The following is a 20888-nucleotide window of genomic DNA, read 5'->3' as shown; positions in this document are numbered from 1 at the left end:
AGACCGGCATAGGAGTGTCGGTGTTAAATTATGTTGATGTGGGTTGCAATAATGTCACAGTTTAAGTGGGGGGGTTGCTGGTCACTAACATCAACACAGTCACAGTGTTTCATGGTCAAACTCATTTCTATTAAAGACCATATGACAGAAACCAAGAGGGGTTGAAGCCAGATGATATGGTCACACAAGAACCTGTACTGGCTCTCTGGTCAAACACAAAGGCCACCTGACAGCTGATCTCTTCTGTGTGTGTGTGTGTGTGTGTGTGTGTGTGTGTGTGTGTGTGTGTGTGTGTGTGTGTGTGTGTGTGTGTGTGTGGAAGCCCTGTAGTGACGTCACATGAGGCTGAATGAAACATGTGGCAAGTCTGAGAGGTTCAGGAGTCTTGCTGCAGTGCTGGGTCTGGAGCCAGACCCAGGGCCCCCTGACCAGGACAGCATATGGCTTGGAGGCTAGGAGGATGGGGCCTGCCCTCCTCCCGGCCCAGGCAGATGGAATTCTGGGAATGCCATGCTAGCGTGACCAGTGTCTGCACCCGACCCCCTCCCCACCTCCGTCCCCCCTCACTCCTGCTGTTGGCAGACTGGAGGCTTCTGTGTGGTGCTGCCATCTAGTGGACAGAGGGGCAGGTGCGTCTGGGACGGGCTCCTCCTCGTGCCCTTGGACTCCACTGCACCACGGGGGAGGGGGGGGGAGGGGGGGGGAGGGGGGGGAGGGGGGGGGGGGGCTGGTGCAACGGTGACGGGATCCACTGTGACTTACCGAGCACGGGGCAGTGGTCTCTGTAGAACGAGCCTCCTTTGGCATCCTGGACGCATTTCAGATCCGACTGCAGGGGGAGAGAGGGAGAGCGAACAGGGAAGGAGAGGAGAGACAAGGGGGAGAAGCTAATTAGCCGGCTCATTCCATTAGAGAGAGAGAGGCGGACCATAAATAACGTTTGCGGAAATCACACTTCGGGAATGGTGATGGCGCGGTGTCAAGAGCGAGGAAGGAGCAACGACAGTATTCCCACCCTGAGGGCGAGCAAGGACGGGGGGGGGGGGGGGGGGCTGTATCATATCATATGTGATGACTCAGAAATGTGCAGCAACTGTGACAGAGCTGGAGGAAAGAGATGATTCCGGGCACACGGGTCACTCGTTCTCCCAGAACTGCTGAACTGACTGAAGGAACCTGGGAGCTACACCTGCACCAGGGCTGGGGGGGACCCTGGGGGGGTGGGGGGGGCCCTGGGGGGGTGGGGGGGGCCCTGGGGGGGGGGTGCTCATACAATTTATTTTAAAGAAAATACAGAAAAAAGGTGGAAAAAAAGAAAAGCTCATTGCGATGCACTGCTAATACGTTGCTAATGGCGGCATCTGTGACCTTGACGTCGTGTGGTTGTGACTCATTGTCTTTCAAGTCCTGTATTAAAAAGGTTGACCCTCCGCAGGGTGGGGAGGGGGGGTATCCTTGATTTTGTTTAATCCACCACCAGATGCCGTCTACCTTCCCCTCAAACCTTCCTCCGCCACATCGGCATGACAAAGGGCAAATCTGTTACCCGGCTGAGCCACCCGATTGGCTCGTGTTCGTAAAAGGCCGGGTGGTCTCCACCAATGGGGAAACGGTCTTTCGTTCGTGGCTTGTGTGGAGCCTGTGAACAGACCAGGGCTACTGCATCTGTCCATCTGTCCTCACCCCCCCCCCCCCTCCCGGAGCTGACCTCCATGTTCCCTCTCTTCTTCAGAAAGAGCAGAAAAGAACAGATTGCCTTTATCATGTAGATCCCCCTCCCCTTCCAGCTGCCAGTCACAATGGGGCCCAGCACATGCAGGCTGTGTGCCACACACAAAGGCCTGGCCGCACAAGAACCTGTACTGGCTCTCTGGTCAAACACAAAGGCCACCTGACAGCTGATCTCTTCTGTGTGTAAGCGTGTGTGTGTGTGTGTGTGTGTGTGTGTGTGTGTGTGTGTGTGTGTGTGTGTGTGTATGTGCACGCGTGGAGCTCACCATCCCCTCAAAGCCCACTCTGTAGAGGTTTTTGGCTCCGTTGTCCCACAGGACGTAGGCAGCACTGTGGGGGCTGGCCGCACTCCAGTCCTGGATCTCTGTCACCTGGAGGGGGGGTAGAGGTTAGGGGAGGGGATTAGGGGGTTAGGGAGCTGCTGTCTCGGAATCCCCACTTAGAGCCTGTCCTCTGTCTGGCCCAGTCTGCTGGTGAGCGCCTCTAGTCCGGCACTCTGGATGCGTCCCAAACATTAACACACAACCCCAAAGAAAGCCCGACAAAATTCTCATGTCAAAAAGTATGGCCCTGATTTGTAGAACGTAAACATCTAACCCAGGGGTATAAGTGACTGAGAATATTTACCACAAATGTATACTTTAATTAACAGCTTAGAGTCCTTCCCAGTATTTACTTTACATACAAATTCAAATTACATTAGTTTGTGTTTTGTCTTTTTTTTGGTCCTTCAACCGCTTAATTTCTATTCTTCCACTTCTAGGCAATTGATTCATGGGCCTTGCCAAGTAATTTTCCTGCTAAACTAACAGAGTATCTAGGCTGCAGGACATGTAATAGCAGTTTGCTGGGTAGCATATTGCTTACAGCATCATAAAACAATAATGAGATATGCCATTAAATAAAAAAGGAAAATGAACTCTTAAATTGCCTGCAGGGACTTTTAAATAGAATCCAGTGGGGTCTGGACCAGAGCTAAACCAAGAGGGCCTTTATGGCGTTTGTTCCTGCATAAACTGCAGAAATTGAAATGGAGGCGCGCGGGGGGGTGGGGGGCTGTTAAACAAATGTAACCTCCAGAGACGAGTGTTTGTCTGCTGGTGCGTTAACAACACAGCGTTTCACAGCATAGGCGGCGTCTACGTCTGCGAGTCTCAGAGGAGGGCCGAGGACACCTGGGGGGTGGGAGTCTGGTCGCTCTGGGTCTCTCTGCTTGCATCTGGGTCTGGGGTTCTGACTGGGTGTTGAAGGGGTGTGGGGGGCTCTTCCTACCTTCCCTCTCCTCCCGTTGCCTCCGTCCTGGTCCTCCCACTGCCAGTCCACCCCTCTCACCACCCGGCCGCCCGTGAAGATGCCCCGTGCCGTGATCTTCTTCGACTTGCGCCGGGACTCCAACAGGACCCTGTGGGGGGGGGGGAGAGGTGAGCATCTGGTGCATGGACAGATGCAGTAGCCCTGGTCTGTTCACAGGCTTTACTAGAAACAGGGACTAACTAGGTGCTCAACAACACCTTTCATTTGACCTCATGTCCAACCGCAATCCTGCCACAGGATCTATCCGGAGATTTCTCAAACGGCAGCAGGGTTCAAATCTACCTGGAAGTGCTGAAGCAAACAAGATGATAGAGGGATTCTCTGCTCCTCACTGTCTTTTAAGCGATGGCTTAACGCCCGGTCCCACCAACGATGAGAACGACAACGAAAACTATATTTGCGTCCCCGCCAACCTCGACGATTAGCTTCTCGCAATGTTGTCTTCCCTTTCAAATGCGCGAGCTCTTTAAATGTGGATGTATTCTGATTGGTTATCAGTGTTTTATAGTTCATCAGCTGGGGGGATATATATATATATTTTTTTTTTAAGTGATCCCAACGATATCGTTCCGCTATATAGTTGTCGTTATCGACTCTGCTTTTCTTTTAAATGTAGAATGATTCTTTAACAGTATCTTTATAGTTCTCGTCCTTGGTGTGAACGGACCTTAACGAGCCATGAACACGGAGCTTCACCACACCAGTGTTGGACTAGCAGATGGCTTGGTCTGATCATCAAGGCTCGGCCAACTTAGACACTAAATGGTGCGTTTCATTTCATATCCAAGACAGTTTAATTCAATCAGCATGCCAGTTACCTGCTTGCTTTTCATGTCGAAAAAAAGATGTTACTCTAAGGTGCCCATTCAGAAAATGACACAGATAATCAAATGCTACACAGAAATAAAATCTAGCTTTCTGTCTGAAATGACACTGCTGCCTCAATGAAGGCCTTTCCAACACTTGTCGAGCGAGGTACATGATGAAGACTATTCCTGACATTTGAAATGAAGACCAAGCTACCCCTGAAATGCCATTTTAACCCATGCCTCTGCTCAGTGGCTGGAGTAATAGCAGGTGTGTAATAGCTGAGCTTAGAGGGGCGTCCCGGCCCCCCCAACAGCACCGCCCGCCTGCCCCCCGCCCCCCCCGGAAGGTCAAGTAAGTTTTTTTTTTGTTTTTTTTTGCACCAGATCACAAAATAAGCCATTTAAGGTTACCTTTCCTATAAAACAGGTCTATAGCTTGTTCTTTTATTAAAAAAACTAAATGGCCTTATGTTATTTATCTTATTTACACAACGGCATTTCTGTCTCGGCATGTCATTTCTGTCTACATTTCTGTCACCCCCCCCCCTTGCTAACAAACCCTTAGACAAACCCTTGCTAATCAAGGGTTTGTCTAACACATGAAAACAACTGTGTGGTTGTCCAACAAGAAGACAAAAAGGGAACTGTCGGTCTTGTTTACATATCATCACAACAGACTTGTTTATAAAAAATACCAACGTTTGTACTGGAAGTATTGTAAAGAAGCTATGCATTTTTTTTTTTTTTTAAACAGTACTGCCTTTACTTGTTACTCAGGCAGCGCAGACTCCAGAGCTAGATGAATCAACCGGGTTGGCTAAGGAGCTTTAACCACCTAACCACAGTCGAGACCTCGGTAGGAGACATGGCAGCTGGCCAGTGGAACCAATGCAAACAGAATCCCCCCCAAGCCACCCAGTGACAGAATCTAATGTGGCGTAACAAAACATCCTACTATGCCTCCAGTGCTGTGGCTATGAGTGGTGAGGAGAGGGGGTGGGGGGGCAGGGTGATCCCTGCTTGCATCCTTTGTGTTCATGCAATAACTATCTCAGGGGAACTGAAGTCACACTTAGTTGAAATAAAGAAGAAAGGCCCAGCTGCTGGCCAGGCGCTTGCTCCCTGAACCCCACAATAGGGAGGTATAAAATACTTTGGTACAGCAAACATACAGCACAAGTTGTCCCTGTTCCAAAGAAATGTCAGCTTTAGACACTTTTTGAATCCTTGGACCAAAACTACTGTACCCACAAAAATAATGTCTGAATAATTATTCTAATTAACAGACACATCGTGTGCATTTGACTGATTGAATGTTCCGGAATGTTAAGTCTTTTTTATGGAACTGTGCATTCTTTCTTCCCCTCTTCATCGTACGAAGAAGCAGATAGAACCGTCCAGGTATGGGGGGGGGGGGGGGGGGCAGCCTGCCTCTGAAGAAGAGACCGAGCAGTCGCTTGGCAACAGAGGCCAGGAGCGATTGCCACATGCTGTCTGTCTGAGAGGCTGGTATCACTCACAGCCTCCCATGTGCCACAAAAAGACACTAGCCACACATAATACTAGAAAGAAAACAACAACTGATGGGTCTTTGAGTCTAACCAACACACTCATTAGAAGGCATTAAAGGGATAGTCCTCTCAAAATGCCCAGACCGAGAACAGGGCCTGGAGGGAAGGGTGGGCTGTACCTCTCGCTGCCGGGTGTTGTGATTCTGTAGAACCGATGACGAAGGTGATGCTTGTCTCCATGGTAACAGGTGGTGCACAGGTCATAGTTGGTGCACTCTGCACACTTCCAGCGGATGCCGATGATAGGCTGCTGGCGGCAGGTGTCACACATGGTGCCATCGTGCTTTATACCTAAGGAACAGCCCCATCAAGAGGCACAGTATCACACACAGCTCTGAGCCTCCAAAACAAGCATATGAGTGTGCATCAAATACTGTCAATGGGGCTGCAATAATGGCAATAGGACTAAGTAGGTGCGCAGATAAACAATCAGCAGAGTAGAAGAGTTTAAAGATATAAATTACTGTCCAGTTACTGTGACAGACTCATGTAACTTTACACTGCTCTGCTATCAAAACATATTACTTAAGCTACATTTTATACATCTAGTATCGATATCTTCATTGGTTTTATTTTTCCCATAATGATACAATATAAAAATCGGGCAATTATCAACAGAAGCGATGCAATTCAGAGCATGATGTAGAATAGTGTGCAGTCCCTAGTGCAACCAATATTCAGTACTTTTAATAACATCACCAGTCGCATATCACATAGCTACAGAACCCACACAAGTGCAGACACAAATTGGATATTATTCATGAAGATAAGACTTTGTGAGTAAAGTTAACTACCTGTCGGTGCACTGTCAAATATCCTCACGTCGTATGCACCGGAGCAGCGGTAATTGGCAGCAGTCCCGTTATCCCAGACAACCACCACTTCTTCTGGACTTTCGAAACTCCTAACGGTGCCAACATGTCCCTCTCCACCATCCTGTTTTCCCCATTTCCAATCGGGACCACGGATCACTCTCGCACCCACTCCTTCCATCATCACACGGTTATTCCTTCCGGTTGTCATTTAAAAGGATCTTGCAAAGAAAAATAATAGTAATAGCAAGCTAGCGACCCGAGCTAGCTACCTTGCTGACAAGCCACTTCCACTGACAAGTCTGCTTCTAAATGTTAACAGACTGTCCAGGAAAACAGCTGCTACTAGTTTAATGTGGTGAGACCAACACAACAGTGATCTGGACTTCAGTTCAGTAAACTGACTAGCTAACTAGCTACACGTTAACGTCGTTCACCGTTACAGTGGCTGTGTAAAGTACCTATCTATCAATATAGCAAGCACTACAAGCTAGACTAACGCGTTAGCTTGAAAGCTGTTGAATGGCACGCACTTTCTACTCTGAATTGTTTTCCGAGGCTACCTTTGGCATCGACCAATGTTTTTCTGTATGTCTTAATCCTTGCATTACATTGCAACGAAAAAAAATCACACGAAAGATTGTAAAGTAATCACATCGTCAGGAAATGGCAGCTACACCTTTGTTAGCAAGCTAGCTGGATAACTGCTTGGCTGCAGATTGCCTTGCCTCTCTGCTCTGCAAGAAGAATGCCACCTCCTCAACTTGATCAACGCTGCGTAACTCAGTCCGTTTTGGGGTTAAAGTAGCTTTCTTTCTTCTTGATGGTTTATCATTTATGTTGTCACCAAACGTCCTGGGTTCTGTTGAGTTTCGTTTTTTCTTCAGATGGTTCGTTAAAGTAAACTCAAGATAAACGCGTCGCCATTATTGACAATCATCGCTCAAGCTAGCTGGCTACGAGGGTAGGCGACGGCGAGTACGGTGAAGCCAACCCCAACAAGGAATCTCATTTCCGGTTGATTTCTTCCAAAGGGGTTTCAAAATAAAAACACACATGACAAAGTATTTCCATGTTTTATGTGGAAAGTATACTGTCTTTCTCCAAAATGTCAGAAAACGTAATTGTAAATTATTGTCTCTGTAATTATTATGATATATTCTGTAACCATTTTTGAGTTTAAATTGTGATGCTGAGATAACGAGTTACTCTGCTTCTCATGAGCCATATGGGAGTCAAAAGGATTCAAAGAAATGTCTTCGCAGCCTCAGTATGAAAAGGTCCAGTGACAATTTCTATTTTCTCACTTCGAGCCATTATCAAAGCAGACTGTAGAAAACACCTCCCACATCTGTGTCGACGAGGAAATGTATCACAAATTCGAAGTCCTCTCTTCCACTTGAATAAGATTGATTCACACTTAAAGTTATAGGGAACAATCTAGTTAAACCTTTCTCGCAACTGATGGTCCTGAGACACGTTTTTTAAACTCAATTGAATAATAATGTGGTTAATGTAAACGCATCATGTCAGTGGTATTCATTTCATAATATTTATAAAGAATTAGTTATTAACAGTAGGCTATAGCCTCATAATAATAATAGTAGTTTGATGAAAGATTGTTGAAAATATAAATGAGAAACACTTTTGTGCTTTTGCAGGTTATGTTCATTTTGGATATGGTTATCTTATATGCTCTGTCACTTTCTATCAATATTAACAGCAAAAACTCTTTCAATCCGAGAGTGGTTTGTGCCACCGAAATGACACGTTATAGCGCTAACATTGCCATGCTCTTATTCTGAAAGCGGATTTGCAAAACCGGAAAGCCCTTTGAGGACTATCGAGACAGTTTCACGGTACAAACGGCAAGGATGTTAGGGGAACAAGTTAGGCTAACCAGACAGTAGGCATATGAGAAGTGTACATTGATTGGTATGCCGGTACAACCGCGCGGTGCACCAGATTTTCTTTAAGGTAGCCTATTGGTTCTCCTAGTGTCTCCATGGCTTGTGGTCCGAGTATGCAAGGGTGGCTGTGCGTATGGATGGAAAGATTATTGACAGAATAACACAAAGTTGCCTATAAACCTCAATTTGGGAGGATTGACACAACTTATGACAGCCTGCATATTTTAATGCTTTTGACACTTTGCTTAGAATATCCCTTGTTCACTGTTTGATTGAATTGGCTATTTTATTTAATGATATTTGTTAACAGTTTTTTATTTTAGGCTTATTATAATTTTCATTATCTGCCAGTCTGTAGCCTATCGATATGCTAGGCCTACATTTTGGTTAGGGGCATTAATTATTTAAATGTATCTGAAGTTACAATTTCCCTTTCAAAGTTGCATTTCTGCGTTGTTATAGCCTTGTTCAAAGCTGTTATAACGTCCATTCGTTCTGTCTGTCTAACTGATCATAAAATAAGGTTAGCCTAATATTAGCCTATAAGTCCAAAAAAACATAATAGGCTATGGCTGTCCATTGTGCATGTTCTTTTTAACATCAACTATTAAAGCTGGTGTAGGCAAGTTTTGCGACGCTAGCTATTTTAGCTTCAATTCCAAACTATTCAAGCTATATCAGGCCTATCCCACCCCCTCCCTTCAAAGTCACTCCCACAAAACCCATGAACGAGCAGAACCGACAGTCTATTCCACAGAGAGATTTTGAGAGAGCATCGTTTTTTCTCCACAAATTACCCCCTTGTTGCGTTCACGTGTAAGAACACACCTATCATAATGAACATAAACATGGCTAGTACTCACTACTTCCAAGCTAGCATGTTAGTATTGGAAAATGCTATAATAGTTTTAACTGTGAAATCTGGAACTGGATTTATTGTATGTTCTTTCTCTGCCATTCTTGTTCCTCTTGCTCGATTGTTTGGAACACCTCTGCCTAGATTGAAAACTACAGTAAGGCACATGAGTGCAGGGGTAGAGTGCGCAGGTAGGTAGGTACACAGACATAGTGTCTGGCCCGTCCAATCATTAGTCAATTCCATTACGGCCAAACCTTTAGATGTAGCCTATTGGTGGGTTGCCATCAAAATGTGAAGTTTATTTCGGCAAATATAAAAAAAAGTGCTTCTCAACAACATTGCCTACACCATCTTTAACTCACAGGGTTATTATGTGCACACATGCGCAGCGAAAATGCAGATGTGATTGAAGAGCCTGTAGGCTACATCTTTTGTAACTGAACTGTTGCCAGACATGTATAACCACTGCCTCGCCTGTAGATGGCGTATCAGTTCCTTACAGGCCGGTCAAAGAGCGCCATCATCTGCCTCTATATATATATATCGCTCCCCTTGACTGTCTCCTTCACTGAGATAGGCACACGCATCCGGAGCAGAAAATCTATCCGGTCGCTACCCCTGCAGATTGGGAGACATCAGGGACCTTGCAATGATCTCTCTGGAGTTCAATTTCAACGTTTTGACAAGGGATCTGTCGCTTTATTTGGAAAATCAAGTCAAAGTTGGGCTTTTTGGATCTGGTGTTGGACTGTCACTGGTGCTCGGCTTCAGCGCAGCGTATGCCTGCTACTACTTGATATCTGTAGCCAAGGTAGGGTGTCACAGCGGCTTCTTTTAAGGAGCATAGCCTACCAGTTTAAGTAGATTACATTGTTGCCGGCAATTGTGTTACTCTTCAGTGGTGCACGATTGGGCTTGAATTCAGGTGTGCGCTTCTCCTCTATTGATAGCTTGGTAAAGCTGCATCAGCGGTCGGACAGTAGCATAGATTTTACAGTACATGTGGTAATATGGCATCTTTCCAGAGCTCCATGCGGTGTCTTTGGCTATGACGAGCTCCACTTGGCGAAATGTCATATTAACTTTAAAATGACATGATTTTCGACATTTGCGCAAGATTTCAAATTTTCCATACAGTAGCCCAAATTGTCATTCCGCAGCTGACACCGCACGTTTAGTCCTTCTAGAATAATTGCAATAGATTTAGCCTACCGTAGGCTATACATGTAGCCTACATACTGTTCTAAACATATATAGAGCAAGAGCCAGAAAAAAATAGATATGCTGTAATGTATGCGAAGGGATTAGGGGCCTGTACTGTAGGTTATTTGTCCCTCACAAAAGATCACACCAATAATCGACATTGAGGTTTTCAATTGGAAATCACATTGAGTTTCTTTTCACTAAGATGTTGGCATGCCCAACAAAACACACTGAAAACTACAATAATGACTCATATTGCCTGTAATATTTCATGAATGAAAAGTACATACTGTTCTAGAGAGTTCTCTCGAGTTTCTACTGTAGCCTAAATCTTTTGAAAATAATGTTGAGTGAACTTGGACAGGCATATTTAAAATGTTCTGAATGACAGAAAATCTGAAAAAACAGATTTTTTGTAATATTTCCAGGATATTGTATGATCTATCATCTCAACTCCAGGATGGGTCAGTAAGACTTCTGTGTACTTCTCAGTGGAATCATAGAGTACATCCTATTCTTATTTTTTCCAATTTTACAGAAGCCACAACTTGTCTCTGGTGGGAAGAAGTTTTACCAGTTCCTGAAGGAGCAATGTCCTGTGGTATCAGAAACCTATTATCCCACCTTCTGGTGCTGGGAGAGCCGGATCCAGACTCTACTGAGACCCTTTGTCACGGCTAAACCCGGGGTCAGCTACAGAAAGTAAGACAGCAAGGTCCACAAAGCCATTTAGAAAGTTGAATTATCTTTGTGGTGTCATGCCAGACTTTTTACTAACCCCTATCACCTTAGGTTCCTCAAAGAACCATCCTTGGGGTTGTGGAACTTCTGCCTGGTTGTTTCCTCAAATGGCAGTAGTGGTCCAAATTGTGTTACAACTTAAAGAGAGGCAAGGCTCTGTTATAAGAATGGCAGAGGTTTCCATGATTAAAGACTGAAATGACATTTGAGAAATAGGTCAACTTGTGAATAAGTTATACATTTGTTCATGCCTGAAAGCATACCTGAAAATGGGAAAAGGCCTTTTAACTAAAGAGGGACATTTTTCTAGATTTTTTTCTTTCAAACTCTTACTTGTTATGTGTCACCATTGTGAATGACTATGTCTGGAACATGTCCATGTTAGTTGTTTTTAAATGTTGTGGTAACATATACATTTTTACTTTGACTGACCCCAGGCTTTCATAGACTTAAAACACGATAGTTACACTGTCCCAGTGGATCGTTCTGTCTCTTGGGTGTCTGCTGAGGGCTTTGTCCTCAGTATGCCCCACATCCGCTGGGACATAAATTACTGGAATGTTCCCTGGAGTGCAAGTCACCGGCACTGTGTTACATTGTTGTTTGGTTTAGTTGTCGGATTAAGCATTTGGTTTTATTTTGTGCATGCTGTGATTCAGGTTTCATAACTGGAAACATTCTTGTTCTTAGCCAGGACTTAGTTCAAAAGGGAAAATTATCTTTTGTGTAATTATGTTGGCTCAGCTACCTACCTTAGCTACGAACATACATTCTGTTGGAGATTAATGATCAGGGTGGCCTATGGCTCCTGCATTCATTAACTGGATTGAAATTAATTACAAGTAAGGAGCGGGATGTGTCCCCTGGCTTGAAGTGGGGTTTGGTCTGTTGTACCGCTGGGTTTGTGTGAGCTGCATTTCTGCCAGTGTAGAACCTTTGTCAAGGCCTGACTAGGTCTTTCAATTCTCCAATGCATTTTTACCACCAGCAGATGCAAATCCAAGCTTCAGTTTGATTGTATGGTACACTGGCCTTGAACTGAACTCTACGATGCATCTACCAAAGGCATTCACATTGCTTCAGTATTTACCTGTCTGCTCTCTAATCAAGCTGATAGATATTCCCACATTGCACAGCGACGGGCCTTGGCCAGAGAAAAAAGAACAAGAAAAAAACACACATTCTGACTGGTGACATTTTCAGAGGTTATTATCAGTGTGCACCCTGAGGGTACAGATGACCTCTACCCTAATCAAATGTTACCAAGGACAGAGTATCTGAAAGCACACCAGGTTTTCTGAGAGGACTGTCTGAGTGAAATTCCACTCAGTCCTCTCACCTTAACTTTAGGATTAGCATGTCTGGACAGCTTCTGTATCGCGACTCTCTCACTCTGCACTAGCTAACTCTTGGCCTCATGGGCTGGCCTTAAGTGCATTTTTAATAATGTTGTCTGTAATTTCATGCCAATCTTGCTTCAACCGTAGCCCACTTGTGTTTCTGTTGCAAGATGAACTGTGCCTGGATTCACTAACCTCAGCTGTCTGCATAGTTTTGTGGCCCAGAAATCGGTTCTCCGTAAGCTTCCACTGGTTCAGCTCTCTCCCTCCCCACCCCTGTTCTTCTGAGTAGCTCTGTCTTCAATAGCACACTGACTGGGCCATCGCAAGGGAAATAAAGCTCTTGTCGGCAAGATGTGTCCAGGTGGGACCACTGCCAGGCTGTAGGTGGAATTTCCTAAGTAACTACTTGGGATCAAACAGGGAACATTGTAAAGATGTGAGAAAGAATTGCGTGTCATGTCATTTCTTTGTCTTGTTATTGCTTTTCGTACCTATCCACGATGGTTATGTAAATTGTTGGTAGACTGACAGGTCAGACGCATAACTAGGCCAAATATATTAGTTTCGTTATTTAATCCGATGAGGTGTTTAACTGAAGCCTTGTTTCAAAGAGAGTAAGTGTGTGTGTGTGTGTGTGTGTGAGGAAGAGAGACAGAGAGAGACAGGGGCAGAGGTTTAGCACGCCCAGATGAATAGGATGCGTGCCGGAACAGTGCTGACTTTATCTGTGTGTCCCGCTTGTCCGCAGTGAGCTCATTAGTGCGGCAGATGGAGGCCAGATCTCTTTGGATTGGTTTGACAACGATGACAGCGCCCCTCACCCCGACCGGGCCACCCGGCCCACTGTGCTGCTGCTCCCCGGCCTCACCGGTACCAGCCGCGAGTCCTACATCCTGCACATGGTCCAGCAGAGCCGGGAGCTGGGCTATAGGTGGGTGGTTCAGATTTGGTGCTGATTACTGCCTTCAGTCCTGCTCCGCGCTCTGCACTCTCACGCTGTCAATACAGTTTAATTTGCTCGAATACCTTATGGAAATAGATCCGTATTGTGACTCACCGCTCTGATTCTATGTAAAAAAAAAAAAAAGTGTGCTCCTTCATGAAGGGTGGGCTAAACTGAATGGGACTGGGTTCGGGTTACTTCAGGTGAGCAGTTTCGCAAAGATAAACTCCTCTGTGTCCGATGATGCTGCCTTTGCAAAGAGCTGATCGTAGCACAAGCATGGAGAGATGCAGAGGGAAGCAGTTTTTCATCTCTGCGAAAAAAACGAAAAGAAAAAAACGTCCCTTCCTCTGTTCAACTGCACTCATTCTTTCAAACGGAGTGTGGAAGGAAAGGGGTGAGTTAGTCAAACTCAGCATGTTCAGCCCTCACCCCTGTCCAACTAGCTTAATGAATTACAGCTTACTGGTACAAGCTTTGCAGCTTAGCCAAACCAGCATACGACTCCAGTGTGTGCTGCAGTGAATGTGCGTAAGCACCCCCTTACACAACACCCCCGACATGGCCCCACCCCTCCGCGGCTGAGCTGTACAGATACAAACAGCAGGTCTGACACCCCCAGATAATAGATGGCGAAGGACAGATGTGAGGAAAAATGCAGTTACCGTTTCAGTACAAACACAAGGGCACAGCTGTGTGTTTCACTTAGGAACCCACCCTATTCCCTATTCTACACCTGCAAGGCACTTATTATAAAAAGGTATTTGGGGCAGCGTGTTCCTCTGAGTGCAGAGAAGCTGGAGCTGGCAGTGACACAGTGTCTGTGAACTTACAGATAAGTCTGCAGGGTGAAAACAAAAAAGTCGCTAGAAGGGAAATATATTTTGAGAATCACATGTTATTCGTGGAATCCCCAAAATATAAGGTCAAATGTGGATTTGTGAGTTTTTGCTCCTGACTTTTTCAGATGTGTGGTCTTCAACAACAGAGGGGTCTCCGGTGAAACGCTCTTGGTAAGAATCAAAAGATAATTACAATTACAAATGCATGGTTACATAATAATATGTAATAATTACTGGCCAATCTGTAGTGGCACAAGGATGTGCAATCGCTTATCCAAACATCCACTTGGTATGCCACATTGTCATTAACAGAGTTTCAGTACAAATTCCATTCCAGAAACGTTTCCAGAATGTTTTCTTTCCTGTGTCATTGTCCTTTATAGATCTGATACAGTACAATCTTAGTCCCGTTTTTCCTGTTCCAACGCTGTTAACCAAAACGAACAGATCTGTGAAGGGGAAAAACGTGTCCTATAGACGACAGGACATGCAGAAATGTAGCTTCTCGGTTCCTCGCGCATCATATATGACCCACAAGAAGGTCAGTCAAATAGCAGACAATGTTGTCACATAGCAGGGATTAAGTTGCACGTGAATAGATTTTCTACACAGAGAAATGACCTTGCCTTGTCCTGACAGGGAACATGGAGTTCTGACACTTACAGACTAACGGTTCTACACAGTCGTGTCTATTCCGACAATTAACCCAGTGTCACCCTGAGGTGTCATCATGTCCATGAATGGCTGGTCTGTCTCTTTTCATACTTATTTTCAGTCACACACACACTCGCACACACAACTCCAGAACAAAACTGTGCTATAAATGAATCAACGTTCCTACACAACATGACATGCAGTAACACAATAGTATGATACAGTCTGAATACAGTACATTTATAAAGATACCCCCCACACACTACCACCACCCCTGCCCCCCCCCCACCCCTTACGGTGACGCTACATGAAGAAGATGGTGAGAGAGGATTTATTTTCTCTTTCAATCGCGCTGTGGAATGATGCTGCATTTTATGCAAATGACTTAGCATTCATACGCTGCTGTGAGTGTTTTCTCTGTGGTCAGCCAGTGTGAATGTGCTCCATTGTCTAAATAGGCGGATGCATTAGAATGCCCCTCTGTGAGAAAGACCTTGTGGCTGAAAGGCTACTCCAAGTCCTCATGCCCTAATTCTAGACCTCTGGAATAGCGTTTAGCGAAATCTCACTGTACAAAGTTGATCAATGGGAATCGTAATCTCTGTTGAAGATGATTTTTGGCATGACTGTACAGATATATGTTAGTTTCTGAGCTTTTGTTTTGCATCTGGTATTGGTATTCCACTTGTAAGGGTGGAAGTAGAGAAGAGAAACTCCATTAGACTGCAGAAACAGCCCTGACTTAGCAATCTGCTTCGTGAATATTAATAAGGAGAGCCTACAAGAGTCAATATGCACGAGGAACAGGTCTTGTTAAATGGACTTGAAGTGTGCAGTGATGTGTTTTGCTTATAAAGTGGAAGCGAGTTGCTTTTTTGAGCTTTGCCTAATTGCCGAAAAGTCCTGCAGTAGACGAGACCGACAATTTGTTTAAATGTCATTCAATCCCCTCACATTTTACATCACTTAGCTGGTTTTGCCAGTCAAATGGTCAGATATTTGACTTTCCCTGACCTTAGTGACCCGTTAATATGCTGCATGTCACCAGATTCACGACAGTTCATTTGTTTCATGTTTCTTCATGAGAAGAAAGGGTACATGAATCGATTGAGTGAGGGATGGTCAGACAATGGTCCATAAACATAGAGAGGTTTTTCTTCAGCCTGTTAGATGTAGACGCATAGAGTCTGCATGCCAACACTGTCACGTAAGGCTTCATCTCCCGGTTGCTACAGTAAATAGTACCATTCCTGATCGTCCATTTGTAATGTGAAGTCTTCTTTTTCCAGTCCTTCTTTTAACACTTGAGTGAATACCCTTACTTCAAAGGAGACTGGGCCTTCAAATCAGAATCAAAATCATTGCTAACCAGGAGTTTTAGTGTGTTACTGTAGCAGCCAGCCTTTTACTCATAAACTCACTTCTCAGCACAGATACCAGTAGATAGATGAACAGCGGTCTATTTGCATTTCTGTGTCTGTGTGTATGTGTGTGTGTCTTTGTATGTTCACCTTCGGCACACTGCCCTCAATAGCTGGGTCCCACACTTTGCTCAAGTCGTATTTGCTTGAACATTGTAATGGAGTTCACACACACACACACACACACACAAACACACACACACACAAATAGAGATATCTTGTTTGTAAGGAGTGACTGTGACTCCTTTCTACCTCAGACTCCCAGAACCTACTGCGCTGCCAACACAGAAGACTTGGAGGCTGTCATCGAACACATCCAATGGACCAACGAGGATGCTCCTCTCATGGCTGCTGGCGTCTCCATGGGCGGGTATGTGAAGTGTGAATATCTTGAGCCCCTGCTGTTTGTGACCGGCTTTGAGAGGGCTTCGCTTGACGGCAGTGTCACAGGGCACTGCACTGCAGGACAGAGCTCAAGTTCCCTGTTTCTGTTTGTCAAAGAGAACGCAGAGTCCTCTGCAGTCCGGAGAGAATTTAATACGCGTAGTAGAAATACGTCAAAATCTCTCTGAAATACATGAGCTCCTAATGAGAGTTAGTTACTCTGAGGATATTGGATTTGGTTTGAGAGAGAAAGAACGCAGTGTTAAGTCTTTCAGCCTTCTCCGTGCACATGCTGGTTTTCACACTGTAATCCCTGAAATGAAATTCTTTTGGAACATTACCCAATCCTACCCCCCCCCCCAACCCACACCTCTGTCCCCCTCCTCCTCCCTCCTCCTCCCTCTTCCTCCTCCTCCTCCCTCCTCCTCCCTCTTCCTCCTCCTCCTCCCTCTGTCCCCCTCCTTCTCCCTCTTCCTCCTCCTCCTCCCTCTGTCCCCCTCCTTCTCCCTCTTCCTCCTCCTCCTCCCTCTGTCCCCCTCCTCCTCCCTCTTCCTCCTCCTCCCTCTTCCTCCTCCTCCTCCTCCCTCCTCCTCCTCCTCCCTCTTCCTCCTCCTCCTCCCTCTTCCTCCTCCCTCTTCCTCCTCCTCCTCCTCCCTCTGTCCCCCTCCTCCTCCCTCTTCCTCCTCCTCCTCCCTCTTCCTCCTCCCTCTGTCCCCCTCCTCCTCCCTCTTCCTCCTCCTCCTCCCTCTGTCCCCCTCCTCCTCCCTCTTCCTCCTCCTCCTCCCTCTTCCTCCTCCTCCTCCCTCCTCCTCCTCCTCCTCCTCCTCCTCCTCCTCCTCCTCCTCCCTCTTCCTCCTCCTCCTCCTCCCTTTGTCCCCCTCCTCCTCCCTCTTCCTCCTCCTCCTCCCTCTGTCCCCCTCCTCCTCCCTCTTCCTCCTCCTCCTCCTCCTCCCTCTTCCTCCTCCTCCTCCCTCTTCCTCCTCCTCCTCCCTCTGTCCTCTTCCTCCTCCCTCTGTCCCCCTCCTCCCTCTTCCTCCTCCTCCTCCTCCTCCCTCTTCCTCCTCCTCCTCCCTCTGTCCCCCTCCTCCTCTCTCTTCCTCCTCCTCCTCCTCCCTCCTCCTCCTCCCTCTTCCTCCTCCTCCTCCCTCCTCCTCCTCTCTCTTCCTCCTCCTCCTCCTCCCTCCTCCTCCTCCCTCTTCCTCCTCCTCCTCCCTCTTCCTCCCCTCCCAGGATGATGTTGGCCAACTACCTGGGTAGGAAGGGCCGTGAGACCTGTCTGAAGGGCGTGGTGGTCTTCTCTGCTGGCTGGGATGTGTTTGAGTGCACCGCCTCGCTGGAGAAGCCCCTGGACCGCTTCCTCTTCAACTCCTACCTCACCAGCTGCCTGCAGGCCTCCGTGGACAGGTCAGCCTCCCACCCACCCACCCACCCCCGTCCCCTCTGCCCCCAGCCCCCAGTCTGACCCCGCGGGGGGGATTAGCACAGTTTAGCCGCTAGCGCATGGCGCCCGGCTCCAGAGGTCGTTCAGGGCGGGGCGGCATATTTTTCCACTCGTCTGCTAGTTCGCCGGTCTTTTTTTATTTCCTAATCCTAAAGTTGCAAGGAGTTTTTCAAACTGCCAAGCCGTCCCCACAGGGTGGAATAGCAGGTGTGCTTGGAACTGTAAAAGCGTATTGGGCTACCTTTAAGCGCATTGTTTGGTAATTAAATTTTTTGGTAGGTGATTATATATGTTTTTTTTTATCTGACCTCCAGACACAGACCTGTGCTTGAGAAGTGTTACGACATTGATCATGTGATGAAGGTAGGACACTGCCCATCGACTTCACTGACATCTGTCGTACGATGCCTGGTTTATAAAAGCACAGTGTCACACATATGACAAGGTTCATTTCTGAATGCCGCCATGTTGTAGAATGAATGTCCATGTCAATCCTAGATTCCACCGAACTTGACAGATCTGGAATCTCTCTCTCTCTGCAGGCTAAGACCATCAGGGAGTTTGATACCAGGTTCACGTCGAAGATGTTTGGATATCCGACCAATGATGACTACTACCGTGATGCCAGTCCTGTGCACAGGCTGAAATCTGTGCAGGTACCAATGCTGTGTCTGAACGCAGCAGACGATGTCTTTTCCCCGTGTCACGGTGAGTCCCTGGGCTTAGTCCTCATCCAGGCACGCATGGGTTTTTGTTCGTGTAAAACGACATATTATGCAGCATGTCTGGTTTGTGTTGTCTGTGGGGATCCTTATGAACACGTAGCAACACTGCTAACTGCTCGGTGTGGTTCCCAGCCATTCCAGTGGAGGCGGTGAAGCAGAACCCCAACCTTGCCCTCCTCATCACCTGTCATGGCGGCCATATTGGCTTTCTGGAAGGCCTCTGGCCCAGACAGAGCACTTACATGGACCGTGTTTTCAAGCAGTTTGCCAAGGCTGTCATAGAGCAGGGCAGCCGACTACAAGACCTGTCTTGCTAGTGGGGTTGGGCCCCAAAGTCCCCCTCCTTCCTCCTACTCTCCTCCCTCCTTCCTCGTCTACCACAAGCAAAAAAAACGTGTTTTCTTTTTTTAAGGGCACATCGCAATACAACATGTTCACGGATGTAGTTGTCCAAACATTTGTTAATTTTGTGTACATGTAACCATGCATTTAGATGTTTCTTGAAAACAAAAGCATAAATGTTCTTGTTAATGTTTAAAAGATTGTGTACTAATCTATTGTTCGGTTGCGCTAGCTAATTATGGGATCATCCTGTGCAATTTTAAGGTGCTACATATAATGTTTCATTCTTTTCTTTGTGTGTGTACATGAACAAGTGAAGTGAATACTTTCAAAGCATCTCATGCCTGATGCCTGTTTTAGCAGGCTTCGCTAAACTTGCAATACTTTCCATAAAAAATTGAAGAGTGTCCTAAAGTGGTGTCAAGCCTGCTGAAACAGTGTCAGTACCCTGCAGGAAGAACTTCTATGTCCACGACACTCAATTTGCAAACAGTGTGCTACGGACAGGAAAATCAATTGACCAGCCCTTCAGATTGAACCTGATTAATTTGTTAGACAGATGAATAAAATGTTTAAATATTACATGTAGTACCAAGTTAACAGCAGTACTGTATTATCACTATATGACTTGAGTCATTCCCTTTCTTTCTGTCCATTTCCTTGAAAGCTGTCGTCGTAGAATTTTAGTCCTCAGGGATTTTATTTATTTACTCATAGAACCCGTACATTGTTTTGAACCCTTCCTACCTAATCACAGTATGTTTTCCTCAAACCTTCTGCATGCACTTTTTTAAATCAAATTCTTTGTGTAGGCTACACCAAATAGCTGTACTCTGTATGTTAATGAATTCATTAATGACAAGGAATGTGAAATTGCACTATTTCTTTTAGAATACCATGCCTCTAATTCCTTCTCGCAAAGGCACCACGTTTCATCGTAGAGTTACCCAAATGGCCTAAAGAACTATCATGCAATTATCACTGGGAAGCCCTTGACTTACTGTTGAGACTTTTAACGTCTAAATCTTCAGTATCTACACTTCTTCACTTTGCTTATAAAATATTTGCTGAGCACCAATTTAAAACCTCATGTTAGAATGAAGGTGCTAGATGCTGTGATGCGAATAACTAAGGTTTAACCTAAGCAAGTGTGTGAGTTGTACGCTGGCTACGATTTGATGGGGGTGCTGCATTGCAAAATGTATAGTGTAATTATACCGTGGTTGCCAGGTTTTTTGTCCTTTAGCCCACAATGATATTGGAGCTGGCTACCATAAAGGAGTTGGCTGAAGAGACAGACTTGGCGCCCAGGCTTTCTTCCCTGCACTGTATAGAGGATTCTAAATCCTGTTCCTGTGAGGTTTGTATGTTAGTTTGTTCTGTCTAGTGGCCATTGATTAGCATGTGTCTCATTGTCAACATGTCCTGAAACCTTACGACTAACACCACACCGTAGCCAGTAGCACAAAGGACATGTGTTTATGACCATTTTGGATATTAAAGAAGACATTCAACATGCGCAGCAATAAGATTTTAAGATGAAATTGTCTATGTAGTAAAAGTCCTGGTATATGCACATGTATCACGATGCGTGTATTATGCTGTATTTAATAAATTATTAAATGAAGCATACAGTGCATTTATCTGCTGTCTCTGTTGTTTCCATATGGACCAGCTAGGTAATGCATTTCTTCAAATGAGTTTTCCTTCCTTCTCTGACTGCTTAGGTTTGATTAATTGACTCCATCGCTCAGGGGTAGGGAGTTATTCTACTACTGTTATGCTGCGACATCTGTTTTCCCTGGTAGTCACAACAGTGTTCAACCATCCCCTTCCTTCCTTC

At 45.8% G+C, this 20888-nt stretch overlaps 2 protein-coding genes across 2 annotated transcripts in view; one reads left to right on the top strand and one right to left on the bottom strand.

Annotated features, from left to right (window-relative positions):
• Positions 1-7235, bottom strand: part of mib1 (MIB E3 ubiquitin protein ligase 1) — a 33617-nt gene extending 26382 nt beyond the window's left edge. Inside the window, 5 exon segments of the mRNA XM_062482191.1 lie at positions 763-829; positions 1998-2102; positions 3004-3133; positions 5545-5716; positions 6220-7235. Of these exon segments, the coding sequence (XP_062338175.1) occupies positions 763-829; positions 1998-2102; positions 3004-3133; positions 5545-5716; positions 6220-6448 (703 nt within the window). The 5' untranslated portion in view covers positions 6449-7235.
• Positions 7236-9550: 2315 nt separating this feature from the next.
• Positions 9551-20668, top strand: abhd3 (abhydrolase domain containing 3, phospholipase). The gene is made up of 9 exons (XM_062481842.1): positions 9551-9817; positions 10748-10911; positions 13042-13224; positions 14204-14249; positions 16411-16523; positions 17768-17941; positions 18293-18341; positions 18521-18686; positions 18836-20668. The coding sequence occupies exons 1-9, from the start codon at positions 9656-9658 to the stop codon at positions 19018-19020; spliced, it is 1242 nt and encodes a 413-aa protein (XP_062337826.1). The 5' UTR covers positions 9551-9655; the 3' UTR covers positions 19021-20668.
• The last annotated feature ends 220 nt before the right edge of the window (positions 20669-20888 follow it).

The sequence above is a fragment of the Osmerus eperlanus genome, chromosome 16 (assembly GCF_963692335.1).
Source record: "Osmerus eperlanus chromosome 16, fOsmEpe2.1, whole genome shotgun sequence".
Classification (NCBI taxonomy): Eukaryota; Metazoa; Chordata; class Actinopteri; order Osmeriformes; family Osmeridae; genus Osmerus; species Osmerus eperlanus.
The sequence above is the reverse complement of the archived record's forward strand: the minus strand, read 5'-3'. Positions and strand labels throughout refer to the sequence as shown.

Excerpts from the sequence above, each read along its gene's own strand:
- abhd3 (XM_062481842.1), top strand. The coding sequence starts at position 9,656 with ATGATCTCTCTGGAGTTCAATTTCAACGTTTTGACAAGGGATCTGTCG. Across the intron at positions 13,225-14,203 it reads AGCCGGGAGCTGGGCTATAG|ATGTGTGGTCTTCAACAACA; the intron begins GTGGGTGGTTCA and ends TGACTTTTTCAG. Across the intron at positions 14,250-16,410 it reads TCTCCGGTGAAACGCTCTTG|ACTCCCAGAACCTACTGCGC; the intron begins GTAAGAATCAAA and ends TTTCTACCTCAG.